The sequence below is a fragment of the Dendroctonus ponderosae genome, unplaced genomic scaffold (assembly GCF_020466585.1).
Source record: "Dendroctonus ponderosae isolate FM_Combo_2020 unplaced genomic scaffold, Dpon_F_20191213v2 Dpon_F_20191213_2, whole genome shotgun sequence".
NCBI lineage: Eukaryota > Metazoa > Arthropoda > Insecta > Coleoptera > Curculionidae > Dendroctonus > Dendroctonus ponderosae.
The window spans coordinates 14,160,198-14,186,426 of record NW_026018165.1 but is presented as its reverse complement, the minus strand read 5'-3'; the positions used below and the strand labels follow the sequence as shown (position 1 = coordinate 14,186,426).

The 26,229-nt window shown below is 35.8% G+C and overlaps 2 protein-coding genes and 1 long non-coding RNA gene across 4 annotated transcripts in view; 2 read left to right on the top strand and 1 right to left on the bottom strand.

Annotated features, from left to right (window-relative positions):
* The window catches only part of LOC109544662, a 96,247-nt gene extending 70,394 nt beyond the window's left edge, over positions 1–25,853 (bottom strand). Inside the window, exons 1-5 of the mRNA XM_048664148.1 lie at positions 25,815–25,853; positions 7,179–7,308; positions 6,860–7,124; positions 6,196–6,424; positions 1,074–3,158 (exon numbers count right to left, since the gene is read on the bottom strand). Coding sequence (XP_048520105.1) covers positions 1,074–3,158; positions 6,196–6,424; positions 6,860–7,052 — 2,507 coding nt within the window. The 5' untranslated portion in view covers positions 7,053–7,124; positions 7,179–7,308; positions 25,815–25,853. The remainder of the gene's footprint in view (positions 1–1,073; positions 3,159–6,195; positions 6,425–6,859; positions 7,125–7,178; positions 7,309–25,814) is intronic.
* On the top strand, positions 7,558–9,589 carry LOC109544700. Of its 2 annotated transcripts, none has more exons than XM_019915023.2 (4): positions 7,558–7,876; positions 8,717–8,837; positions 8,914–9,073; positions 9,447–9,589. In XM_019915023.2, exons 1-4 carry the CDS (start codon positions 7,782–7,784, stop codon positions 9,542–9,544), a joined length of 474 nt encoding a protein of 157 aa, XP_019770582.1. In that variant the 5' UTR covers positions 7,558–7,781; the 3' UTR covers positions 9,545–9,589. The 2 variants fall into 2 exon arrangements, with proteins under 2 accessions (XP_019770582.1, XP_048520108.1); XM_048664151.1 differs by lacking the exon at positions 7,558–7,876 and adding an exon at positions 8,061–8,101.
* On the top strand, positions 10,219–10,640 carry LOC125503550. The gene is made up of 2 exons (XR_007280963.1): positions 10,219–10,352; positions 10,406–10,640. It is a non-coding gene; the product is annotated as an uncharacterized LOC125503550 (long non-coding RNA).
* Positions 25,854–26,229: the final 376 nt, after the last annotated feature.

Below are 26,229 nucleotides of genomic sequence, written 5' to 3'. Positions count from 1 at the left end.
TCGATTTTTCCAAAAAATTCAAGTTCCTCAAAATACCTCGAGTGATACATCATTTTCATCGGAAAGAGACAAGGAATGCAACGAGCTAATTAAAATACTCTGGGGCCTTTCCAGTTCCCAAATAATCCACATTTTCTGTCTATTTTGAACGGTTTTTAAGCGGTCGCAATCTTCAACGGACGATATCTTCCTTATTTTCGACCCACAACTTTCATGTTCGCTAATGGGCAACTTCTTAGGTCGGAAACAATTAAATGGTCCCATGTTTGATTGGTAGCCTATTGGAATATTTAAGCATTCAAATAGGTAAATACGATCTTTACTTCAAATTATAAGAATGTTTTGTATTAAAAAGGTACTCTACTACAATTTTTGTCACCGCGTCATTATTAATATATAAAAAATCACGTTAACCAGGCTAAAACAAACTAATGCCAAATTAACCGAAAGGACAAGAACGGAAAACTGCGTGATAAGTAACCCACCAACTGACTATGGGCGCACTAGATAACCTCAATCAATGCGCGACCGAAAAGATGATCAAACTTTTGCGAAAAACACAATTATTAGGCATCTTAGCGACAATTTAGCATGTGGAGTTTCATATTTCAAGTGTTTTTGGGCTTAATTTATGCACCATCCAATGTTTTAGCTTAAATCTGCTTAATTTAAGGGGTTCTTGGTAAAACAAGAAAACCCTAAAAGTTCGTACTGAAATGACACTTTTACCCTTAACTGGAAATAGATCATTGATCCATAACCTTTTACAGGAGGTTTTATTGACACCGGTAACCCTAACCTATTTCAGTGCATTTCAACCACACTTTCTCTGTTAATCTATGGTTACTTGCGCTTTTGATATTCAAGAAGCAACAGGTATTTACGTTGCCGTTAAGAACATTGTTGCCGGCATTCTGATCTGGTTTTTTGCAAATTTCAGAATTGGTTTTTGTTAGGATTTTTCCTGTACTTACTCCCTAAACACCCCCAGAGGAATGACGCCCTATTTTGAGTCACCCTGTCTATAAAGTACTGAAAAAAATCGATTTTTATATTGGTGCCATAAAACTCACCTTCTAAATCCGTTGACTGGAAATCCGAATCTAAATCCACTCGCGCCGGTGGCAGGAACCGCCACCGGCACCGGCGCACCACCCTGCATTAAGGGTGCCATCTGCTGCGGCGCAGGAAACACAAAAGCACTCGCGGGCATTCCATTCGGCACCACTGTTTGCAACACTGGCCCGGGCGGATTGGGTAACATCCCTCCCGGTATCATTGCAGGAGGAGGCGGCAGGATTTGAGGTGGTAGCGGAGGCGCCATCGAAGCCATCTGGGCATTGGGCAGCGTGGAGTAGGGAGGCGGCAGGTGGCTGTTGAGGATATCAGGGAGGCGATTCTCCTGCGGCTCCTGTCCTCCCCCCGCTTGGGTGCTGCTGTCGTTGGTGCTTCTGGGAGGGTTTGGAGGGCGCCTGTTTTGTCTGCGCTCCCTTCGGTCGCGGCGCCGCTGCTCCCGCACTGAGGGAGGCTGATGTTGAGTGGCTGCGCCAGAAGAGTTCAGTGCCGGGAGGATTTCGTCGGTTTGCGCCTCCGTGCTGGTGAAGGTCCTGGTGCGGGTTATGTTGGGATTGGGCGCACTGTTTATCTGGGCCGTTGTGGTGATAACGCGCCCAGCACCTGCTGGTTGGGCGTCGGCACTCGATGCCCCATTCTGTATGCTCACCACATTGGCTTTCATCATCGAGTTGTCAGCGTTGGTGAAATTAGGCATCCTGGACGCAGTCCCACTGGCACCACCATGCACGTGGGTGCTTGAACTGCCCCTTAACCCGGTGGTGATCACTTGGTTGATACTGTCAATCCGAACTGGGTTGATGTTATGCACGGTCACCCCATCCCCGCGCCCATTGAACACGCTTTGATTCTCCACATTGGTTACATAACTGGCCACCGAAACGGAGCCGCCAGCGTTACTCTGATGACTCCCACTGCCCAAAGGCAGTACTTGCACGTTGGAGACGCTGTTGCCTTGATCGTTACTTAAGGTGTTCAAACAATGGATGGTGGGCACCGAGCTGACCACATTCACAGGTACTGCTCGGTAGAAATTCACATTCACGTTGCTAATGTGTCCAGAATTGAGCGCACTTGTTAAGTTGCTCACTTGTGTCTTGAGCGGTGAGTTGCTGCCATGCCGAACTGGTAACTTGGTCGGTACCACTCGCACATTGTTGTTGGAGCTGATTAATGGCGCCCCATAACCCATGGCGGTTTGCTGCAGAACCGACGGCCCTTTAATCCGCACACTCCCAGGAGTACCACTGCTGGCAGTCACATCGTACTTGGACACCAAAGTCATGGACTTTGGAACACTGCTGCTCCGAAAGTGGTTGATCAGCTGCAGGTTCTGCTGCTCTACTTGGGGGCTGGTGCCCGAATTCTGCAGGAACACTGCAGGTGGCACCTGGCCGTTGGTGGAGTACCGCAGGATTTGCTGCGAGGGTTCCGAGATGTTTCGGAAATGCTGCGGATAGCCGACAGTTTGCGGCCTAGATGCAGCATGGGAGTTCTGAAAACTGGCGGCAGTACCACTGCAGGGTACTGAGGGGTACCGTGCATGGCTCGACGGCAGTCCAACGATATTGGCAGCATTTAGGGAAGAGTCCGGCTGGATCGACATGGGCTTCAGCCCATTGTCACTGGAACCACCTGGCAGAGCGCTCGAGGGCTTACAGTGCTGGGCGCTGGCGCTACCGGAACCACCTTGCATACTCGCTTCACCCGAAAGCTCCCCAAAGCATGACGTAGCCGATTCACTGAACGTCTCAAACGCACACTCGACATTCAAACGTGAACTGGCTAGTGTTGGCAGACTGACAAATGCACCAGTGCCGGAGCGTTGTAAAAGGCTGTCACGTGGCCTGAGGACAGGTCCTGGTTGGTCGGAAGGTTCTTGTCGGTTCAGGTTAATAACATCTGAATGTAGGTCCTTTCGGTGCTGAAGCGACGGTGGCCGCGATGGTGGTGGTACCGTGCCGCTGTACTGAAGAGAATTGGAAGATGGTACGCTCTTCTTTGTGTTCGATGGACTCGTCGCTGCGTTGTCGAATGTCTCGTCAAGGTCGAGGCTGATCGGCGAAGTCGAAGGCGTGTAAGAACTGGAACAAGTCAAGACATGTCTGAACCTAACTGTGCTCCGGGCAGAGGGCTGCACATGCATTCGCCCTAAAATAATCTTGGTGAACTCTTATTCAACAAAAACAGTTTCCAAACAAAACACTCTGTTTAATTCAATTACACAGAATTTCCGTCAAAAACATACAAACATATAATTAGTTTTTAAGTTTATTAAGTAGGTTCTTTGAATAATGCAGTTTCACTTGAACCATTTGCGGTTTGACACAAAACACAAAAAAAGTGTTCTTTTTCTGTTTATTGAACCAAGAGTATCATATTTTCATGAAAGCAACTATATTTTTTAGTTGGTTAGCCGCTCAAAGTTTTGTATATATAAGTATTCTACTATGTGAATACTTTAAATCAAAATGCTTAGATGGAAATTAATCCGGTTTTTTTTTATTAAAAAACAAATGTATTTTTCCTTTTACACATCTAATACTGCTATTGCTTCTTATGGTCCCACACAGTCTATATTTTCCTAAAGAAAATGTTTGCGCTCGGAAACAATCCATTGAGGTAAAAAAAACGCACTCTCGAAAACAGACATTTTTAGATCGGAAATAATTCATTAAACTCAAAAAACACGTGAAATTTTAATTTTTGACCGATTTTTTTCCAAACAATGAAGTCGCTGAAAATGTCTCGAATTCTACATCATTTTTATCAAAAGGTTGCGAGAAACTCAAAAAACTCACTAAAAAACACGCCAGAACCATTTTGGCCAATTTTTTCTTGGTGGTTATAATCTTATGCGATAAAATCATTCTTTATCAATACACCCTGGGAAGTTTCTTAGGTCGAAAACAAAGGTTTGAGCAGAAAAAACCATGTATATGTAAAAATTTTACTCCTGATCGAAAATTTCCTAAAGCGTACGATCAGTTCTTCCAAAAAAAATCAAGGCACTCAAAATGCCTTTAATTCTACATGATTTTCATCAAAAAGAAGAAATAAATGCAACTAACTCATTGAATAATAGGCTAAAAATTCATTAAAAAACCACTCAACAAACTTAGGATCAGAAGTCATTTACATTTTTAGCTCATTTTAAGCGGTAACGATCTTAAGTAACGATATCTTCTTCATTATAGACTCAATCGTTTTATTACTGCAAACTAGAAGCGTCTTAGATCTAAAACAACAAATTGAGCACAATAAACATGCATGTGAAAATTTGTCTTTTGACCGAAAATTTGACAAGGAACAAGGGTGGATGTTTCCAAAAGTCAAGTCACTCAAAATGCCTCGATTTCTACAAATTTTTACTCAAAAACACGCTAGAAGTTTCAGATCCGAAGTAATCACATATTTGTTTGTCGAATTTTAGGGCGTTTTTGAGCGGTCCTCGGTTTTAACCGACGATACCTTTCTTATTTGAGCTCAAATCAGACATATGTGAAATTGAAAAACTTGATGGTTATTTAAAATTTCATTAAAATATAACCAACTTTATTTGGTTAAATTTATGATTTTGTATATTTGGTTACAGTTATTAATCCATTGAATCTACAAAGCAACCCTCTTTAAAAATGGTTTTTGTATTTTAGCACAAAAGAGTATAAATCATTGAATTTTTACATTCAAAGAAACAATAACTTCTTCATCTTTTAAGTGTAAACAATTTTTCAAGCAATTTTTTCTTAGAGTATTAGAAGCACTTTTAAGTTTCCTCAGATGTACATTTGTCAGTTTCTTGCATAGAAAGGCTTTACGCATTTTTTTGCATAGAATTCTAATTTATTTAAGAATGTATAGAACACGTACGTTTATTTTACGTACGTCTATACCACTAAAGAAGTTTATTTTGCCAATTCCACAGCGTCCAAAGCCTTAAGTTATTTTGATTTTTTCTGAAAAAGTTCCGTTTTTAGTATATGTATATTTTTTGACAAAAATCTCTTCAACTGGATACGCAAAATTTTAATTCCTTCTTTTATTATAAGCCGAAAAATGTATTTCCGAAAAGTTACAAGACGTTCGCGGACAATTTTACTTACATACGAGAAAAAAGTGGAAAGACTCCGATGGTCATATTGTAGAAATGTAAAAATGGGATTTAAGATAATTTAATTAAAAAAGTTTTTAATGGAATTTAAGAGTGTAAATCTGAAAGGTGCCATAAAACACGAATTGATCCGACAAAACACTTTTTAAACAATTTTATTTAGAAGGTGACTGAATAAAATAGTTCATGATGAAATTCTCACTTTTTCCAAAAGACAATTTACGGAAGGAAATTATTATGTGCCAAAAATTGCCAAATGAAAATTTGGAAAATGTGGAAAAGATTCATGGAAAATGTATGTAATCCACGAGAAGCACAGCATAACTGACAGAATTAACTGACTTAGAAAAAATCAAGTTTTGTAGACTTTTATTTTCAAACACCATATATGTATACAAAATTTGCCATAACAATAGGAAATATCCTGACAATTAAAGCAAAAATTACATTGGAATAGTGAATGAACAATGTTCTGCAAAAATCCGCTTAAAAAAGACAAATGAAATGAAACTTTTGACCGAACCAAAGTTAAACCTGATAATTTATATTCAAGAAATATTCCCGCCAAATACCGGCCCGGCTCTTGCATAAAAATTAACTAGACAATTTTCATTCATGTTTCATTTTCTTTCACTCCTTTTTAAACTCGCCATTAGCAAGCAACAAGCGTTTATGAATATTATCGGTAATTTTCTAAGGTTTTTGGTAATTCCTCGAACGATTTCTTAATAAACCGAGTTAGGTGCGTGAGCAACCATAGAAATGGTCTGATTAAGAAGAAACTGAAAAAGATAGTTAAAAAATAAAGCCACACAAACACTAAATAATCCAACACACTTGCCACAGTACAAACATTAATAAGGAGGTTAAGTTGTAGGGATTCTATAACTAAATACTGAAGTTTGAAGCCAAGTTGAAGAAAATAATTACAGAAGACATAAAAGCAAAAAAAACGAATGAAACTTTGCATTACTTGAAAAATAATGGGAAAAATACAGTGAAACACTTACCAAGTGGAGTAATGACTGGATTCATAATCGTTGCCATTATTTCCGACATTGTATTCGTTATTGTTTTGATTCTGGTACTCGTAAGGCTGCCAAAGCAGCGAACTCAGCGCCTCTTCAACATTTTGATGAAAACTGTTTCTGTTCTTTGTTTTTTCCGCAAAATAGTTGTTCGAGTAGTCAGTTTCCTGTTTCGCATCAGTCAACGTCGATGTCGCTACTTTTAAATTATCTGCAATCAACCAATAAAAACGCACATTTTAACATGCAAATTTTATGTTAAATTTTTTTTGACAAAAAGTTCAACTCAAGTACGCAGCTAGAAACATGCAGCATATTAGACAGACAATGGATAGGAATTTCTGAACAAGTATGTAACTAGTGATGGAACGAACTGGTGAAATCAAAAGTTTCTCCCAATAATAAAAATTTAATAAATCCTGTAAATGGCTTTTAGTTGCAAAAATTTAAAACCCCACTATTAAGACGATTTTTAAAAGGCAAACAAAGCAAAACTTTTGTTCTACAAACTTGAAGCTTGAAATTAAACGTTCAGAGCGAAATCATGCCGGCAAAACTCCCGAAGCCAAAACTTTCAGCGGTGTCTTGCAGACCAAACCCTCTCAAACTGGCGTAATTGAATTTTGAATTTTTAATTATCACTTACCTATCGGCGTTTTTGAAGCCGGTTTATTTCCGTTGATATTGAAATTTTCCAAAGAGTTCACGTTCAACGTTTTCAGCGAAACTCTGGCATCGGAACTCATCGTTTTTTTCAAGCAGAGAATTTTTGGAAAACCGTGTTTCAGTGCATGCTTATCAGCTTTCTGCATACTCTTCGAATCGCATTTGTTCGGCATTTTGTCCAGCCAATCGGTTGCAGTGCTTTTGGTGGCCGTTCACCTAATAGGTTGGCCATCAACTAACTTAATCTGCAACAAATGCACTAATGTAATTAAAATAAAATTACAAGAGAAAAAGTGTACCATTTTTAACGCTGCAGAATGACGCTATTTCCCGCTGATTATTGGCAGGGATTCTTGATGGAACAGCGAAGCTTCTGGAGGCCAACAATTCCGTGACTGTGTTGGTGCCATTTAGGTGCCAAAACTTAATCTGGAACAAAAATGGTTTTTTTTTGGAATTCACTGTTTCCCTCGGGTAAATGCAAATGATTAAAGTCTACTATTTGAACAGCCCATGTATACAGTATGCAATTAAACGCAGAACCAAAAAACTTAATATTTTGATAGGCGTTCATTACCAGGGCATTGTTGCTGTTATCAGTGCGATTCCAATCAATTGATTGCAAAAACTGCAAATGCGAAATCAGTTTCAACTAAAATTTCTACGGGCTACACTCAAATGTTCATGAGAATCGAATCGGAAGCAAAAACTTTAATTATAAAACATTAAAGCCAGCAAATAAATACATCGATAAAACATAATTAAAACCCTGGAACGTTATTGAATATTTTTATGTTTTCAATTAAATTTCAATGTCCGATTGTTCCGCGTAGTGCAATAAATTCGGTCTATAAATCGGGCGTTAGTGAAACTGAGTTTTAGTGGTAGATCTGAAATCGCTCATGATGGACAAAAGTTTCATTTTTTTACTAGCAGCTTTCGTTTGCTCGGTTGGATCAGCCCACATTCCTACTATTCCATGTCCAAATTATTTCAGGTAATTCCATCCGATTTTATATTTGCCTTTGTCTAGAGTTACAAGCTTTTTGTCAATTTAATTTCTTTATTTATTTACCACTTGCATTGCTGCCCTGAACAATTTCTTAGTGATTTGATTTTTCTCAATTACCTTTTCTTGGATAACATGAGTCCGATTATCATAAGTTTGACTTTAATTAAAATTCTTCGACGGTCTGATGCAGAACAGGAACAGATGTACTAGGTGAGGAACGGTTATGACTAAGCACTTTCTAAGGCTAATAAGGAAAACTGTTAGGTATTTTTATTAGTCCTAAAGACACCTAAAATCTCATTAGCTAAATGAGCTGCAGCAATGGGACAAACTTCCACATTTTATGCTTTTTTCGTTGATTTCCTTGGGTTGGCTTGGGTGGAAAATGCAGGAAATTAAATGTGAATTTGCCCAATCTTACTATTAAGGTTGACAAAATGTTAACTTGAATACAAAAGAATATCCAAAACATCTCTGGAAAAATACGTTAATACCGTATTTTACTGGTCACATCAATTTATTTCTCAATGAAGCTCTTCTTGAGGCTCATAATCGTTCGAAATTATCACAAAATTTTAAAGTATTTCTCAAGAGTTCCATCCAAGGTTTCACCCCGAATTTGAAGCATTTACAGTTCCAAAAATACGTAATTCCTTTAAAGCGTAGAAAAATGAACAAGTTTCTCTTGAAAATACCTACATACCTTCAAAATAATTTCGATTATTTTTCTCCCTCGAACATATATGGGTTTCTTATAAGCAAAGCGGCGACAAAACGAATAAATAAATTGAAAATAACTTCGACATAAAAATTTTCCTTTTCCAGATACGTTTCTGATCCTTATCAGAACATTGAAGGACTCATACTCGTTCCTTACTATCAAACTCCTGAACTTCTGCTCGCTGTGAACGCGTCAATGAAAGGATTTTTCGGACAGGAAAACTCTGCAAGTATACCATGAAAAATTATTTCGTGGAAATTTAATTTGCAAATTATTTTTTTATTGAAATGATCTGCTTCAGAACATGCAGCTGACGATGCTGACTACTGCAACCGATCTAATTCAGGGCTTATCGACGATTGTTAAATATAAGCTGCAGTTTCCGGTTCAAGACTCAATTCCTCAAATAACCAGCATAATTTTCAACGGTCAACAATTCTGTACTGGACCACCAGTCCCAAGTAAGCAGTTTGTTTAAGATGGAAATCCGCACTGAAGTTCTAAAACTGAATTTATGTGGGGAATAGAGGCCTATTAAGTTAAGCCCTGATAAGGATGAAAATCCACATCATTTACTTAGGATTTTAGCTTCATTACAACAGTTTAATTAGCTTTGCTCCTCATCGGGAACACTCACTGAATAGGCGTTAATTATTTAATAGCGCTTCAATGTAAAGTTGTAAACTTAAACCCTTATCTTATTTGATGAAAAATCATGATTCTGAAAATTCACTTGGTTGGCAAACGACATCGTTTCTTTTGCTTTATTTAATTTTTAATTTTATGCTATGTATATATTAATAATGTTTTGTTGCTTGTTTTTCAAATTTTCAGTGGAGGCTCCAAACCCATATATGCCGGGCTCATCATCTGCGGTTACAAATATGTACGCAACGCACACATCTAGATTTGCCCCCGTTCAGCCCCAATAATCGGGGCTAAAAGAAGGAAAAATCATAATAAAAATTTCAAATGAATGTGGTTTTACTTTTCATTTTTTTATTCAACTTTCCCCAATATCAGAGAAAATCATTTGATACTACAATGTTCAAGTGTTTTGTAATTAAAAATAAAGAGCAAAAAAGTTCTCATCTTTGGAAAATGAACTACAGTAAAGATGTCCAATAAATCCTTAAAAAAAAAAGTTTTCTTTATAAATTGTCCTGAACAAGAATTTTTCAAACACTAGGCGAGAAGCTCTTTTTGGTTCCATTTACCTGCTAAATACGCGACATTCTGTATATGCTCTAAACTTTAATCAATCAATTTCACTATTGAATTTCCATATTAATCCTTTTGGCGTGATTCTGTTATTGTCAATAGACTTATTTAATTGCATTAATTAGTTTGCCGATATTAATTGAAAAGCGAGTCATGTCGAAATTCATATCCAGAGAGTGAAATTGAATTTTGGGCAATTTATTTAACTTGGCCAGGCTTATTGGGAAATTAACGCGTTATTGCCATTCAACGCTTGACTGTCTATATTTATATATGTATATTAAAATAATAGTTAATTCATCAATAAATATAAATACATCATGAAACCTCGAATGAATGCAAAAAATTATATGGAAAAACTGGTGCGAGCTAATGAAATAATTTTCGTTTCAGATTCACATCAAACAACAGAATTTTACATTTCTCGCAAGATGAGTTTGAATTCGCCAATCCAGAATAGGGTGCAAAGAAGACAACTTTCAGCCGGTTTACTGGATAATAAGAATATTCCCGATCAAGGTTAATAAATATGAATCTATTCAAGGTCCAGATTAAAAATAAATTATTTGTAGGGAACTCATATTTCTACCCTTCGGGTTATGGGGTTTATGACGACAGCATTACCTTCCAGCATAAACCACACCCTGACGAGGATACGCATCGAAATTTCTACGATTACAGCGAAGAAATATATTTAATCCCAATGAATCGCAAAGCAAACTAGGATTTGATTTAATTATTATCAACATTGTTAAATACGTATATTTAGACTGAATTTTTAATCAATAGACTGTATTTTTAACTACATATATACTCGTCGTCCTTTATACAGTCATCTTACTTAATTAGTTGGTAAGATTTCCTAAAAGTTCTGCACGTTGCTGTTTAGTCGCGAATATCTTGAAACGGACGGCTTATCCAGATAATAGTCAAAAGCACATTTTTCAGCCAAATTTTCCCGATAATTCTCCTAGAAAAAGTTGGGGATATTTCTTTTCCACGAGTTTTCAAAACCTGAAGGCAGATTTGGAGTGGTGATGCTTAAAATCCCTATACAATTACGTTAATTTTGCAAGTAAAACTTTGTATAAATTCAAAACCTTTTCGCTTAAGGTAAATTGGCCCTTTTTAAAGGAAATGGATGGCAAATTGTCATTCTCACGTAAAGTGAGACAAAATTTTATTTGTAAAAATGCCGCTTTACTACGAAATGGTACTGATCCCGAATGCAGTTCACGTTCTGGCGATTTAGCGCGAATAAAATTTGTCGGCCTGTTTTTCTTTGCTGTGCAGACAAACGACACAGTGCCGCCGATGAATCGGCCCTCACAACACCATAAATACATATTTCCAATTGAATTTACCCCAAAAACATACAAAAGTTCTCCTGAAAAACACCGCCGTTTCTGAGGACCTGAAGAACTTGGCTTCTATTCAAACCAATTGGAAATGAAACTGGTGAACTTTAAAAAATGGTTTCCTTCTGTTTTATAGAAAACACTTTTTTAGAGTCTGTCACTGGCACTAAATGAATAAAACGTGAAATAAAAGACGCTTTTATTTCGCAACATCTGCGTGTAACATTCTCCATAAAACATCCTGTGACAGAAATTTGGATGTGTTTTATTCAAATTGGTCGGTCAATTGCGGACCTGATCAGCATTCTAATGGATGCGTGTTCAACTTGCTCTTGTTATCGCAGTTTATGGCAATGACGAGCTCATTTCGATTTAAGGTGCATTATAAAACCAAAGTGAACTGGAGTGTTTTACAGCATAACTTCTAGTTCTAGTTTTTCTTTGCCTACTTCAACTGTTGATGAGTTAATTTTATGCGAAGATGCTGCAGCTGAACCAAACCCGTGATCGACTTTATAGGAAGTAGATCCATGTAAATTCTTAACAAAAGGGAGAAAACATTACTTTGTACTCACGCGGAGCAAAAGAAATTGTAATGTTTGCGCGATAGAGCGCATGAATTTTTCAACCAAAGTAAAACTGTAAAATGTGTATCAATTATTTTACATAAACATGCCAATAAATTGCTAATTTAACAGTGAACGCTTCTATAGATGAGACACTTTATCACTTTATGCCAAGGGCGGATCCAGGGGGGGTCATTCAATTCTCTATCCAACGATGCCAAAACTAATTCTCTGGCTAGAATGGTTCTTGAGAAACTTCGAAAAAAGCAGGGTCATGTTCAAGTGGATTTTGCAACTCAAAAAAAAAAACCACGCAAATCTAAAACTCCTTGAATTCAAGCCATTTTTTGAGAAAACTGCCAACATTTTCTTATCGAAGGTTCACTTTCTAAAAAGGCCATTTATTTCTGTCTGGAATGATGTTCAAATTAGCGTTCTTGCTCATTTTGCCTCCGAGAAATGAGCAAAAACGGGACGGAAAACATGAAATTTTGGCATAATCTTGCACCTAAGTCTCTGATATTCAAATTTAACTTTCTGGGTCAAAACTACTCGAATTTCCTCACTCACGTTGTTACGACTGAATTGACTTTGCAATTCTCTATCCAACGATGCCGAAACGAATTCTGTGGCTCGAATGGTTCTTGGGAAACTTCGAAAAAAGCAGCGTCATGTTCAAGTGGGTTTTGCAACTCAAAAAAATGGAATGATGTAAAAACGAGGGCTCTTGCTCATTTTGCTTCCGAGAAACATACAAAACAGGACGGAAAACATGAAATTTTGCAATAATCTTGCGCCACCCTTGCACAAAACGACGATCATTTTTCTAATTTCATAAACAACAGAAGACAGTATTTTTTCTACATACCCCCCCCCTTTACTTTAAAGCTGGATCCGCCCCTGCTTTATGCTATTTCCCATTTTTTATTAGCTAAACAAATAAAAACAAATCGCTTTAATGCAAGAGGGCTGTTTAAATAATTCATAAACATTGCGTGTCCAGGCTAATTTGGCTGATAAATCCTGAAACCTTCACCCAATTTAACTATGCAATGTATCAATGGATGAATGTTATTGTGCATTAGAGTGATTGCTGTTCGATCGTATTTAAACGGCAATTTAAACGGGGATAAAGCCGATGTCGATGGCGGATTATACTCGATGGTGTCATAAAACTAACTCTCAATTCCCTATGGGAGATGGGAAATACGGAATGTTGCTTTGAAAATTAAACATATTTTTTGCAAATAAGCCGGCCGAAAATGCTGGTTTTTTAAGCAGTTAACTGATGGTTTCGAATATTTCGATTCAGTTCAAGTGCTGGCACCAAAAGCTACTATGATAATCAACCATCTTTGTATGCATCTACCGTCGCTGTAATAAGATTTTTATGTTCAGTTATGGCTAGAAAACGTCAGGAATTCATATTTTACGTTGTTGTTTGTACAAGCCTTGTATGTTCCACTGGAGAGCAACGTAGTATATAAAAGTTTCAATATGTACTCAAGAATATAACACAATGGACTCTTTTTAAATCGAATTCATGAATTTGTTCCAATAGATTATTTGATCAAATATTTATACTCAAATGTATACACTTGGGGAAAACCGAAAAATATTTTCAATTTGAAACTCAGAACTCGAATTTTTGCCTGTTTAAGTCTAATGGGTTTTGATAAATCGAAAAATTTTATGTTTCTATGAAACGTTTAGCTTGTATTCGCGGAAAATGTCTTCAATCGCTTTTAAAGCTCAATAGGACTGGTTCGTTCTGTTTCAATTTTTGTTTAATTTCGGCCATTTACTAAGACATTATATTTTATAAAAATATTTTAAGTTTTTCGGTAATAAAATTAGCTGTGTTCTTAATGCTGAAATAATTTCAAACACGCGTCTGTTCATTTACTAAACAAAGTTGATTGCTTTACCTTAAGGGCCTTAACCCAATCTAAGATATAATCATTTTTGGAAGGTAGAGAAGTTTGTGCGTGTATCCATAAAATTGGAGGACACAAGAATAAATTGGTAAAACCTGTGAAACTCACGGAGCTGAAAAAAAGCTTTCAGAACCCCCGGGCAAAGAAGAACGTAGAAATCATTAATTAAATAAGCAGCAATTGGAAAGGAATTTCTATTTCCATCAATAGCAATAAAGGGATAATTTGAACATTGAAGCAAATAAATTAAATGGAATACAAACTTTAGACGACAACTATAATACGTCGTTTTTAAAGTAAACGCAATTGAATCAACTTTGATTTGCCTCTAAGGAATTTTAAAGAAATCGAAAGTTTTGTTGGAACTAAAATGTATATTAAAAAACGCGTGTTATAAAACCTTTTCCAATTTTAATGTTTTGCCACTTGATATTGACCGCCTAATAAAGCTGAATAAGCAACTGTAAGTGATGTAACTATAAAATATAATGGTAAGCAAAGTACAGAAGTAAATAAACTGACTGGAACAAGGAATAAATGAAAAGAAGTCCAGGACTATTTATAGATGAGTGACAATATCTTTTAGCAAAATGCGACTGGCAAAACAGCAAAAGGACGAAGCATAAAATTGTATTTACATTAAATTAAAATGAATTTGGATAATTTCGATTAACGGCCTGAGAAGAAGAGAATCAGAATATTTAACACAGAACAGATGAAGATACGCACAACAGACTAAAACTCAGAAACTATGCAAGAACTAGCTAAATTATAAGAAAACTAGCAAATCACAATTAAGAGGCATAAAAAGGAGGTCAACGAAGAATTCAATGAATGTCGATAAGAAACTTTGCTGTGAAAAATCTTAAAATTTCCAGAAATTTCAAAATCAAAGTTAGTTTTTGGAATCATTATTAGAAAGACTCTGGACCTGTTCAATTGAAGAAATTATTTTTTTTAGGAAGGAAAATGTGAATGATTCTCGCTGGATGTCTTCCATATCGAGGGCATAACCCAAAGAAATTATTATTAATTATTTTAAAAAACTACAGTTTTTAATGGGTTTAAGTGAATAACAAATTTGTCCTAATTTAAAAAACTGTAGATGTTTATAGCGAAATGTTGAGATTGGTCCTAATTATGAATAAAATCAATCGACTTCTCTATTGAAAAACCAGAAGGGCTATGAACTTTCCCCTTGCAAAGCAACAAATGTAAATGCTATAGAAATTACTGAAAAAGCTGGAAATAATTTTATTAAATCATCAAGTATAGGAAAAATACAAAGAACTAAATTGAAGAAACTTGGAAGTATTCAATTCCACCCCAGAAATTATGGAATAATGCCAGCCCCAAAATAAACTTATTTGGTCTGACCCCCTACAGCCCTACAGCGCATTGTACAGACACGTGTCACTGCCATCAAAACGGTGAAGTTGCTATTCCATCAACCCCTCGAACGTAACAAAGAAGCAACGCTGGACCCCAACATCCCTCGAGCATTGAAAATCTGAGTTGTTTCGGTTTCCGGTACATTTCTTTGCTTTTTCACTTCTCTAAGAGCAGGAACTTTCATGGCCCCGATTTTTTTTCGGTCAGATTGACTCTTGTTTGTTTATCGGTTTCCTTCTGTTTTATCGGAGAATTGCTAAATTTTACAATCGGTCAAACTTTTATTTACTCACTACGTTAGTTCAGTTGCTAAGCTGGACTTTCGTGTACTCCAAGGACTTTGAAAGCTTTGTTACAATGCGGCCATTTTTTGTTTGTTTTCTTGATACTCTGAGCTAGATTGACTTCAGTATGGAAAAGCACAGGAGAGCTCGTCTGTTGAAAATTGAATGCAACAAAGTCGTGGGCTTTTTGCTCAAGAAACTTCTGGAAAATTTAACGTTATCTGTGGGATTCATCAACAAACTGCCGAACTATGGATAACAAGGAATAAAATGCTCATATATAAATCAAAAAGCACAAACTCTCCTTTCAGATCAAAACCTTTAAAACGACTACCAGCATCGTATTTTGTATGGCTGTCCCAAATCGGGAGTGCATAAATATATAATTCAGCGACTAAAATGGGGTGTGAAACAGACAGCTATAGGGGTGCATTATTAGATCTGGTTTGAAATTGGCGGAGAAGCTTTGAGATAAGAGCTTGGATTAGGTCATACGATCGATCCTTTTGATGGCCGGATTATTATTGAATTACTACTAGAAGTAAATTCACAGTTGCCCTGTTAACTGCCTATGAAGCTTTTTTGGGTTGATAAATTTTGGAGGTCTAAAACTGGACTTTTCTGGCTCCAAAACAACGTCTGTATTACTGGAAGGAAGAGTATTAAATCTGCTGGAACGAACCCGAAAACAACAACACCCTTGGGAACGTGAAACAATTTTAATGAATCCAAAATTTGCGTAATAATGTTAAAATGTCGGCCCTTAATTTAGAGGCTCTCGGACCTTTACATAAAGTTTTAATCACGCATACCTGCGCTTTCGCATTTATATTTCCACCAGAACCCTCGCATTAAAGGTACTTTTCTTCTTCTGATTGTTCTTAACTACCTACCTTCGAAGCGCTATTAATCCAATCGGATATGTGGGTGTTTTCAGTGAAAAACAATTTTCAAAAATTTTCCTAAACGGGGTTTAAGTTGATCTTTTCCACTGTCTAGAAAAATGTTTCATGTGTGCAGTCAGTTGATTTCTGTCCTATTTTTTCGCTGGTGTTCCCAGTTGGCAATTTTTCACAACGTTAATTTAGCGGTCCTTTCCATCTGCAGGAAAGTTTATATTTAAAAATGTTTAACTTTTTTACGTTGATTATTAGAACTTTTCTCTTTTTCTTGCAATTGTCTATTTTGTCGTCGGCAAACGTCTACAGTAGAACCTTTAAAGCAAATCGAATTTATGACAACATAGAAATGGTCTTAACTTCACTTTTTTAAAATAATATTTACGAATGGTTTTTATTTTTCAGATAAAATGCGAAAGTTTAAAATTAAATCCTGAAACCCGCTCTTACTTTTTTGCGTAAATGTAGAGACTTGGTTGAACTGAAAAGCTCTAGTTTTTACTGTGGGGTAGAGCCTTAAGATGCGCATTTTTCATACCAAACATTATTTAACAAATTATTGTGGTTTTCATGCAAAATCGAAATGTAAAAATTCCAAATGAAGGTGGGTGTTGAAACCCACTCTTTCTCTTTGGCTCATATCTTGAGAACCGCTTGAGCTGCGAAGCTCTAATTTCCATTGCCGGATAGAGCCGTAAAATATGCACATTTTTTTTTATAGAAAAGATAATTTGAGGAATTTTTCTAGTTTTCACACAAAATGTGATAATCGCATCTAAAAACGGGTGTTGAAACCTGCACTTCGCATTTGTGTGATATTTAGAGAACCGATCGAGGTACAGAGTTTTAGTTACTGTTTCGTGATAGAGCTTATAAATGAGCACTTTCTAAAAGTAAAACATCACTTTAGCAACGTTTATACTTTTTACGCAATATGCGATAATCCCAAATAAAGGTGAGTTTTGAAACCACTCTTAGCCCTTGGGTCATATTTAGAAAACCGCTTCAGGTTGAAAGCTCTAATTGTTACTTGCAAATAGAAATTGAAAAACGCACTTTTTTGAAAAAATATCGTTTAAGAAATGTTTTCTGTTTCTGCTCAAAATGCATTAATCTCAAATAAAGGCAGGTTTGGAGACCCGCTCTTTGTATTTGGCTCATTTATGGAGAACGGGCTGAGCTGAAAGGTCTTAGTTACCATTTTGGGATAGAGCCTTCAAATGCGCCCTTTTTCATATAAGACATTATTTTAGGAATATTTCCAGTTTTCACACAGCGTGCGACAGTCCCAAATGAATGCAGGTTTTATAAGCCGCTCTTAGTCTTTGACTCATATTTAGAGAACCGGTTCAGCTGCAAAGCTCTAATTGCCATTGTGAGATAGAGCGTTAAAAGGCGAACTTTTTTGTATTATAAAAAATAACAAGTGCGATCATTCAAAATTAAAGCGAGTCATAAAAACCGTTCTTATTTTTAGGGTCATAAATAGAGAACCGATTGAGCTGGAAGCAAAATTAATTTTTCTTTTTAGACGAACAGTGAAATATTTTCTTCTATGCGACAACAATTTAGGAAACTTTGAACTTTAATTAAAAGACTTAGAAAAAAATCGTAGTCAGGTTTTTAATGCTTAGCATCTTCATGCTCTTTGTTAACTTTCCTTAGCTAATTTTCTTGCTCGTCGATTTATCCTTCTTATCCATTTTCAAAGCATACAAAAATTGCCAATTTATTATCACCCTAATAAATTTGGCTGTAAAATTTGATATGTAATTTTAGAGTCAAATTTTTAGAAAATTATAACTTTTTCAAAGCGCAAAAATAAAAATATAAGAAGTGCGAAAGATTATTTAAGTTAACCATTTAAAACTAATGCAGTTGAGTTCTTCTAGCAATGAATCATATGGACGGAAGTAGAGCCGAAAAAATTGCAACTGCAGTAAAATTTCTGCTTAGACGTTAAGAGTAAGAAGTCAAATTTGGAAATTCTTCCCGAAACAGTATTTAAGTACAAATTTCCATTTTAAATAGGAACGACCCTGCACAAGCAGCTTGGATTAACTCAATCATTTAAAATGAAAGCGAAACTTCCACTTTTAAAACATAAAAAAAAACAAATTCAGACGCATATTTCTTCCACATAAGATCTTCGCAGTAGTTGGCAGAAAAGACGCGACTGAATTAGTCCTTTAGCGGCAACAAGCTACAAATATTATCATGTCATATTTCCACCACGCATTTCCATTGTCTATGGAAAGGAAGTCGGCAACAATGGCTCCATTGTCTTTGCCATTCCGAAAACATCCAGAATAATGCCACCTACAATGTACGTTGCCGAGTGACGCCGACTATTTAGAAACGGTGCTCTTTTATCAACTGGGGGATGTAATGAAGTCAAAGTTAGCTGTTAAATAGCTGACAATAGAGCTATATGTGAAGCTAATTTGCTAGAAGAAAAAGAGAAGAGAGCGCGCCAGGAAGCTGATTAATGGAAAGAACTAATGGGGTTTTATTGTAGCGATCACAGTCCTTTTCTCAATCTGATGCCAATCACGTTCCATATKGATATGGTTTTACTGTTTGCTGTTTGTTCTTTGATTTGGGTTTTTAGTCARTTTTTTCAATGCTTCCCGAATTTTCCTCGGTTGAAACCTCAATATTTTATTAATCATTTGTTTCRCCTTGTTTCTCTTGMAATGTCCGAGGATTTTATCAATTGCATATTTCRTGTTTCATGGCAGTGATGGCGGCTTTCCTTCATTTGGTTTCAGAGTCTGATTCTTCGACATTGATTCTATGGCTTTTCCAATGATGTTTTTTGCATGTTTATTTGATTKGGTGTTTCTACTAGCAAATTMTTCATTGTTTKTAGGGTTGTTTTCTTAGTAGTAAACGGTTTTTCGACAATGCAACGGTTTTAATGTTTTTGTCAAAAACTTWGTTTTTGCTCAACAAAAAAGGAGCTTGTTGGTTCCCAACTGAATATAAAATTACAAATAAATAAAACAAAACATTTTCTGAAAATTATCAAATGTAAATCATAGCCAATAACGAGACAATTTTTCGCGGACCAATCATTTTGGAGTTACTATTTTCAACAGAAAATTTTTCCTAACTGTTTTCGACARGAATTCTTTTCTGACTCCTGAAATTATTGGTCCGCTTTGGCCGCAAAAAATATTTCTGYATTTAAATTTTCAGACCCAAAAAAAATTGGTTTTTCATTGGTACATTATAGCGTCTTATGGGACAATCCAACGGTTTTCATTTTTTTAATAAAAAAAATTGTTAAATTTAAAAGAGCTTTTTAGTTCCCCCCAATAATTCGCAAATATTTTCGGTATGCAAAAGAACCACTGGCGTGCACCGTTTATTTTTCTCTAAAATATCAAAGGTTTTATAGTGTTCATTTTCTCGCAAAATCCAACAGTTTACATATTTTTAATTAAAGAAACTGTGCCTTTCTTGAGTGAAACCGCGTTAAATAATTCAAAAAAAGAGGTACTTAGTGAAGCTTTACGAATCATATTGAGTGCAACTTCATCCTAAAATAAGTTAAAAACATATGAATGTTTGTGAAAAGTGTTAATTTTTGAAATTAGCAAATATCAACATACATAAATATGGCAAGAATTTCAACTTTCCATAAAATCTGCAAAACTCAACTGATAATTGCAAAATTCTCAATTTTTACTCAACACACCCTTTTCCGTATTACATTGCGAATTTTAGCACATATACACGAAAATTTGCTCACTCTCGGCTTCATTCGCCCTTTATTGCTATACACTGGACATAATACACCTGCGGCTCCGGAATAACGCCAAATTCGTAAGGGACCCTCATTAAAAGTTCTTTGCTGGTTTAACTGCTAACCCTACCTTTGAGCCGTTAATACTTCATTTAGAGCGAAATTATTGCTGATAAATTTCAGGCCAAAATAAGTTTTGTCCGGATCCGGAAAGCACAGATCCGAAAAAATGCTTTCATGCCTTTTTGAATGTAAAAGTGATCAACTGAAGACCGGAAACTTTAATCAGAAATTGCCTAAGAACCAGGTCATCTTCATCTTTATAAGGATTTATTGTTGAGAGCAAGGCGCTTGAACAAATTTCAAATTTCCCACCACCCGACTACGTCACTGCTCTTCTCACCATAAAACCGTCAGAGCTGATATTGTTTTCAATTTTGGGGCAAATTTATATTCATAAATATGACTATATGGAAGATAAAGTTTCATTTTATGAGTAGCTATATCTGGGAAATGTGCACGTTTCCAGTCGTGCGTGCAGCCGTACACCACGTCGTTTGTATAAGAAGAGGCAAAATCATCTATTTTGATACCCATATAAAGCGTGAATAATGTACAAAAGATAAATAAAAACTGACAAATAAGTTTTAAAATTTGGGAATTATTCAAAGAACAGACAAAAATTAAACAAAGAGCTGCAGTAACAAAAGAATATAGAGGGCGACAAAGATGAAAACCATAAACCATTTAACAAAACCCTGTAATTTTCGTGGAAATATGCAAAAATAAAAAAGCGACCTAGAAACCTTAATCAAACACTCCAGACGAAGTGAGATAATCAAAACGATCGCCCCCAGCACCAAAGCATGTCTTTTATTCTTATCTTTATTACGCAAGTTGAACCCTGAACCTTTTTTATGTCAGAAGTAATCAAAGAAAATTTTCTTGAAGTGCGTTTTTCTTATCCTAATAGAAGCGACTTAATCAAGGAAAAGTCGTTTTTGTCGCCGTTGCTCCTTTACCATCGTTCTTACGCTCTTGGCTGGATCTAACATTGGCGGTTTGCTTTGTTAACGCTAGATGAAAAGGAAAATTATAGAGTGTATTGCTTCACCTTAAATCCGACCCTCAAAAAAGTCTGTCTTTTATTATATCCTACTGTTTCTCATTAACTTCAACATTTTCTGTCGTTTTATTGCATTTTAAACACTGTCAATTACTGTTAAATTAAGCAGCATATTCGTATCGCTGGAAAAATCACCAGAAGCTTTCCATAAAACTGAAGCGATTGTTGCTCAATAATGGAAACATAAAGCCCATAAACGCAAGTATAATAACTGCGATATGCAAAAGTCTTGAAACAAAACGGTACAAACGTTCGCTTATCTCGAAAGTTGGAGCTTCGAGGTTGAAATGTTAAATATTTTAGGTTTTCTCAGCTCTGCTCTGGTTTCTAAAAGTTTTAAATAATTGCCACCCAGTTCTAGTTTAACCTTGCGGCAACATTTTAACCTTAAGTAATCGCCTCACGTTTTCGGGACAGTTGCGAATTTATTTATCTGCATTAGCCAATTCTCCACTGGGGATTTAACAGTTGAGAATCGTCTTAAAATATATGGGCGATTTTTTTTACTTTCCCAAATATGTGGATTAGACGGTGAGATAGATAAGTGGAGGCGGAAACACCAAGATGATATTTGTATTTATTTTATTCAGGCGGTTGATAGCTTTTGAGCATGTATTTCGCAACTGTGGCGAAACGTTGTGTTCTAATGCTCCAAATGTTTGGAACAAACTGCAGCTCAAGCTGAAATGTTGTCTTCCTAATTGTGTAAAAATGTGCTTAGAAACTACGTGGTTTATTTTATATTTTCGCATTTGCTTTTCGCCTGATTAATGCTTCAATCCAGTGCACGACAATTATGAAAAATGCTCAAATAGGTTAGCAATTATTTTTTTCGACAGGAGCAGCTTTTCGTATTTTGTGACAAAATTGTCTTTCTTTAGTCCACTTATTTCTGCAATTTCATCCTTTTTCCATTGCGGTTAAGAATTTATAAATGTAGCTTTAAACAATTCGCAAATTGGATGGAAATTATCGGCAGAGTTGCGGGAAAAAAATAATCCTACACAAACACAGACACTAACTAATAATTTTCTGGAAAAAATTACCAAATAGAAAATTTCGAATCTGGAAACGCTGTTTCCAAAACATTGGAGTCCACATTTGTTTCGATACTGGATTTGTTTTCCAAATTCGAGCGAACAAAAGACGTGATATGAACAAAAAGCCATTCATATGTAAAACACACATCCACCCCTAAATGATACCGGGGGTACGTGACGCACGAATTTATTTCCCCATGCATTCTTATGAGGGTTTATTTAAAACAGGGAAGTTTAAAAAAATGGAAGATTTATCATATTTAATGTCCTAACGCGCCGTGTTCAGTAACTCATTTTATGTGTTTAAAATGCCATCGTTCTCACTGCTACATAAATCATCAGGCGAGAAGCTAAACAATGGGAATTTTCGTTTAACAAGCAAAAAACCGGAAAAACAAATTCAGGTTCTATCGGACAATGCAAAGAATTGCAAGTTTTTTGCGCTCAAATTTGAATGTTTAGGATTGAAAACTTATTAGGGCCCAATTACAGCTTAATTAGCAAGTTGCAGGCGCTTGAACAGGGAAAAACATTCCACATCTTGATTCTTTAATAACTTCAACATGCAAAGAAAACTGGACACCATTTAATTTATGAATGAAAATGCGAAGAAAATGAGAAAAAAGTCACATGAGAGACTCTACAGGAGTTTGGACAAACTCAGCTCAAAACACGATGAAACGAAGTTAGGACAGTAAAACCGCCAAACAAAGCAACACTTGAAGGCTCCAGAAACCTTTTTCTTGTGTGTGTGCTAAGCCGGCCATTAGTTTATAGCCGAAACACGTTTGAATTGCAAGTTTTTTGCACTCAAATTTGAATGTTTAGGATTGAAAACTTATTAGGGCCCAATTACAGCTTAATTAGCAAGTTGCAGGCACTTCAACAGGGAAAAACATTCCACATTTTGATTCTTTAATAACTTCAACATGCAAAGAAAACTGGACACCATTTAATTTATGAATGAAAATGCGAAGAAAATGAGAAAAAAGTCACATGAGAGACTCTACAGGAGTTTGGACAAACTCAGCTCAAAACACGATGAAACGAAGTTAGGACAGTAAAACCGCCAAACAAAGCAACACTTGAAGGCTCCAGAAACCTTTTTCTTGTGTGTGTGCTAAGTCGGCCATTATTTTATGGCCGAAACACGTTTCCTGCACGAAGTTTGCCATCCGCAAGGTCTTTAAATTTAGACTTTCCGATTTAAGGCCCAGTTTTTTGTTCGACGCCATTAAGTTTACCGCAATCTAGCAGAATAGCTGGGGGGATTAAACTGGATTTACGACGTGGCTAGTTTTTCCCCCATCGAAAATTACCAGCTCTCGAATTTCGTTTAGTGTGAAAAGTATATTTTTTATTTGATAGCGCAATGTCGATGGAAATGTCGTTTTAATTGGCCCAATTTGTCATCAGGGTTTTAGAAAAAACTAGTGAATTTTAACTAAAGTCCAGTTTTGTAATTACTCAATCTATTGGCAGTTTTTCGGCATTTTTCGTCAAATCACGTTCGAAATTTGCCTTTTTTTGCTACAACTGGTTTTTTTACTTGGTGCTTTACTTCCAGTCCCAACTTGAGTTCCAAAAAACTTGCATATTTTTAGATAAATCACTAGGCGAAAATATAATCATTTCACTCAAAACTCGTGATTTTTGGGCTAATGAATTTGAGTTGAATTTCGAATTGATTGTCACTCAAAGAATGCGATTCTCTCTCCAGTCTATCGCAATAACAGGAAATGATTAATTGCCGCTTCATACCTATAGTTCCTGTAATGTCGTTCGGGAATTTGGGACGTTTCCGGAATTCGAAACTTGCTTTCTTGTCGAGCATAACATTCATTAGGCCTGGAGAGGAATAACAGGGCCAATTTATGTCTCACCAACCCATAGTAATTAAATCGCAATTCGGGACTTGATTGGCGGATTTTACGTTTAATCTATTGACTAGAATCCAGCCGAGTTTTTTGAATGAATGAAAATGTATTATTTGTTTAATTATTCCGGTTTGTTTTGCCTGGGACGCTAATAATACTTAAATTTTACTCAACAATTAGTTGGAAAACCACCCCTGAAGATGAAAGCCACTCGCACCTACGAAACGCCGGTAAGAAATTATTTCTCTCGACTACCTCAAAGCCCGAAAAATCCTTATTCCTTAAATCCTTAAAGTTAACTTTTTTGCAAAATTCGTGTTTCGTCTATAAATTCACAGCCACAACAAAACCAAAAAAATATTACAAAGTATTGAAATGAAGCGATAATTTTCGGTGGCTTAAGCTCGTTCTTTCAATATTTTCGGACTCTAAAAAACCTCTAGTTGCATTACGAAGTATGTTTAATGTTGAAAATCTGTACCTTAACTTCAGGGCAACTTCGACTTTCCTGCAATATTCTGCGCTACATGATGACATATTTTAACATTTTCTAGAGCCTCTTTTCCCAACACCCTGTAAATGACCAAAACATTGTTGTGTGCTTTTTTTAAAATTTAATAGTTTAAAATTGAACAAAACGCTCACATTAGAGCTCAAAGCTTTCTACACTTTTTATACTTGTATTCTAGTTTAGACGTTATTCCTAACTAAATCGAGAAAGTTATTCTGCTGTTTGCTCTTAATGAGCAAAAATTTAAGACTTTTATTTCGGTTGTTTATAAAGTTTGGCAAAGTAACAAGCAAAAAAAATATTTGCTATATATAAGCTAAATGTGTTTTCAGCTCAATAGTTTTAATAACCGTTTACTTCATTATTACTTTTCCAATTTTCCAATTGTACAAATCCCTTAAATTAGAACGCATCGTCTTCTACACTTTTTACGCACTCTTTTCTAGACGTTTCTCCCAACATCAAAACGAGAATGTATTCCTGCAGCAATCTGTTGTTTGCTCTGGAGAAGCAAAAATTGACTACTCTTATTTCAGTTGCCTATAAAGTTTGCAAAATATACAAGCAAATGTTTAAATATTTGCGTAAAATAAATCGAATGAAAAACAATAAATTAAAAAGTTATCTTTTCAAAACTCAAAGAAAGCGATGATTTTCTAGCAAATGTATTTCTTTGTTTCTATGTTTACAAGACTCCTAGCATGAATAAACTAAAGTTTGTTTTACATTTTAATTTTTAATTTAAACTGAATACAAATTTGAGGCGCAAGAGATTAAATACCGAGTTTTTAAATGCAATGCAGAGACCAAGTTCCATGGTTTTGGACTTTTTGGACTTCCATCAATTATAAAATTGTCAGAAAATATTAGATAAGCGTTACATAATAAATAAAAATATTATGGTTTATTTTCCATTTATGAGTTCTAACGAACATAAATTCAATTGACATTGTTGAAAGCCTAATTAGTTTCTCGTAAAAGTGAGAAAAAAAAAAAGTAAAACACTCCCGCAGAAACTCATTAGTAAACAAGCAAAACAGTAACAAATATTCTGAGGTCAAAAAGTTAAAAACATATATAAGACACATATATATAGGAGAGACATATATATATAAGAAAATATGCTAATTTTCAGCAAATATAGGTATTCAAAAATTATTTTCCTAATAAAAAAATAAATTCGTGTAAGGCAAATGATGTACAGGACAATATAAAAAATTATAAAGAAAAACAAACTTACCAATCAAGTGATGATTTAAGCTGTACAAAGCTGTAGTAGTTTAAGTGGGCCGCACTTGAAAGAATATCTGAAAATAAAGAGACCATTAAGCCTTCCGATAAGTTCATTAAGAATATGAAAAGTTTTCCATGTTTCAATGGCATGAGAGGAAAACAGTAAATTTCATTAAAAACCCCACTTTTAATTAATTTGCTTGCTGAAAAAATCAAACACGGTAGTTTGAAACTTTATCCCCTAGACATTGAGACCCTTAGTTGATAGCGGACTGTTCATATTGAATCACTTTCAAGTCTTCAAATTTAAATCCGCTTTCATTGTTCGTTCTATCGGGCAATAATTTACTCGATTCCACCTGAAAATATCCATTACTTATCAGATTTCAGTGGAACATTCCACGATCGCCGCAGATGCTGTT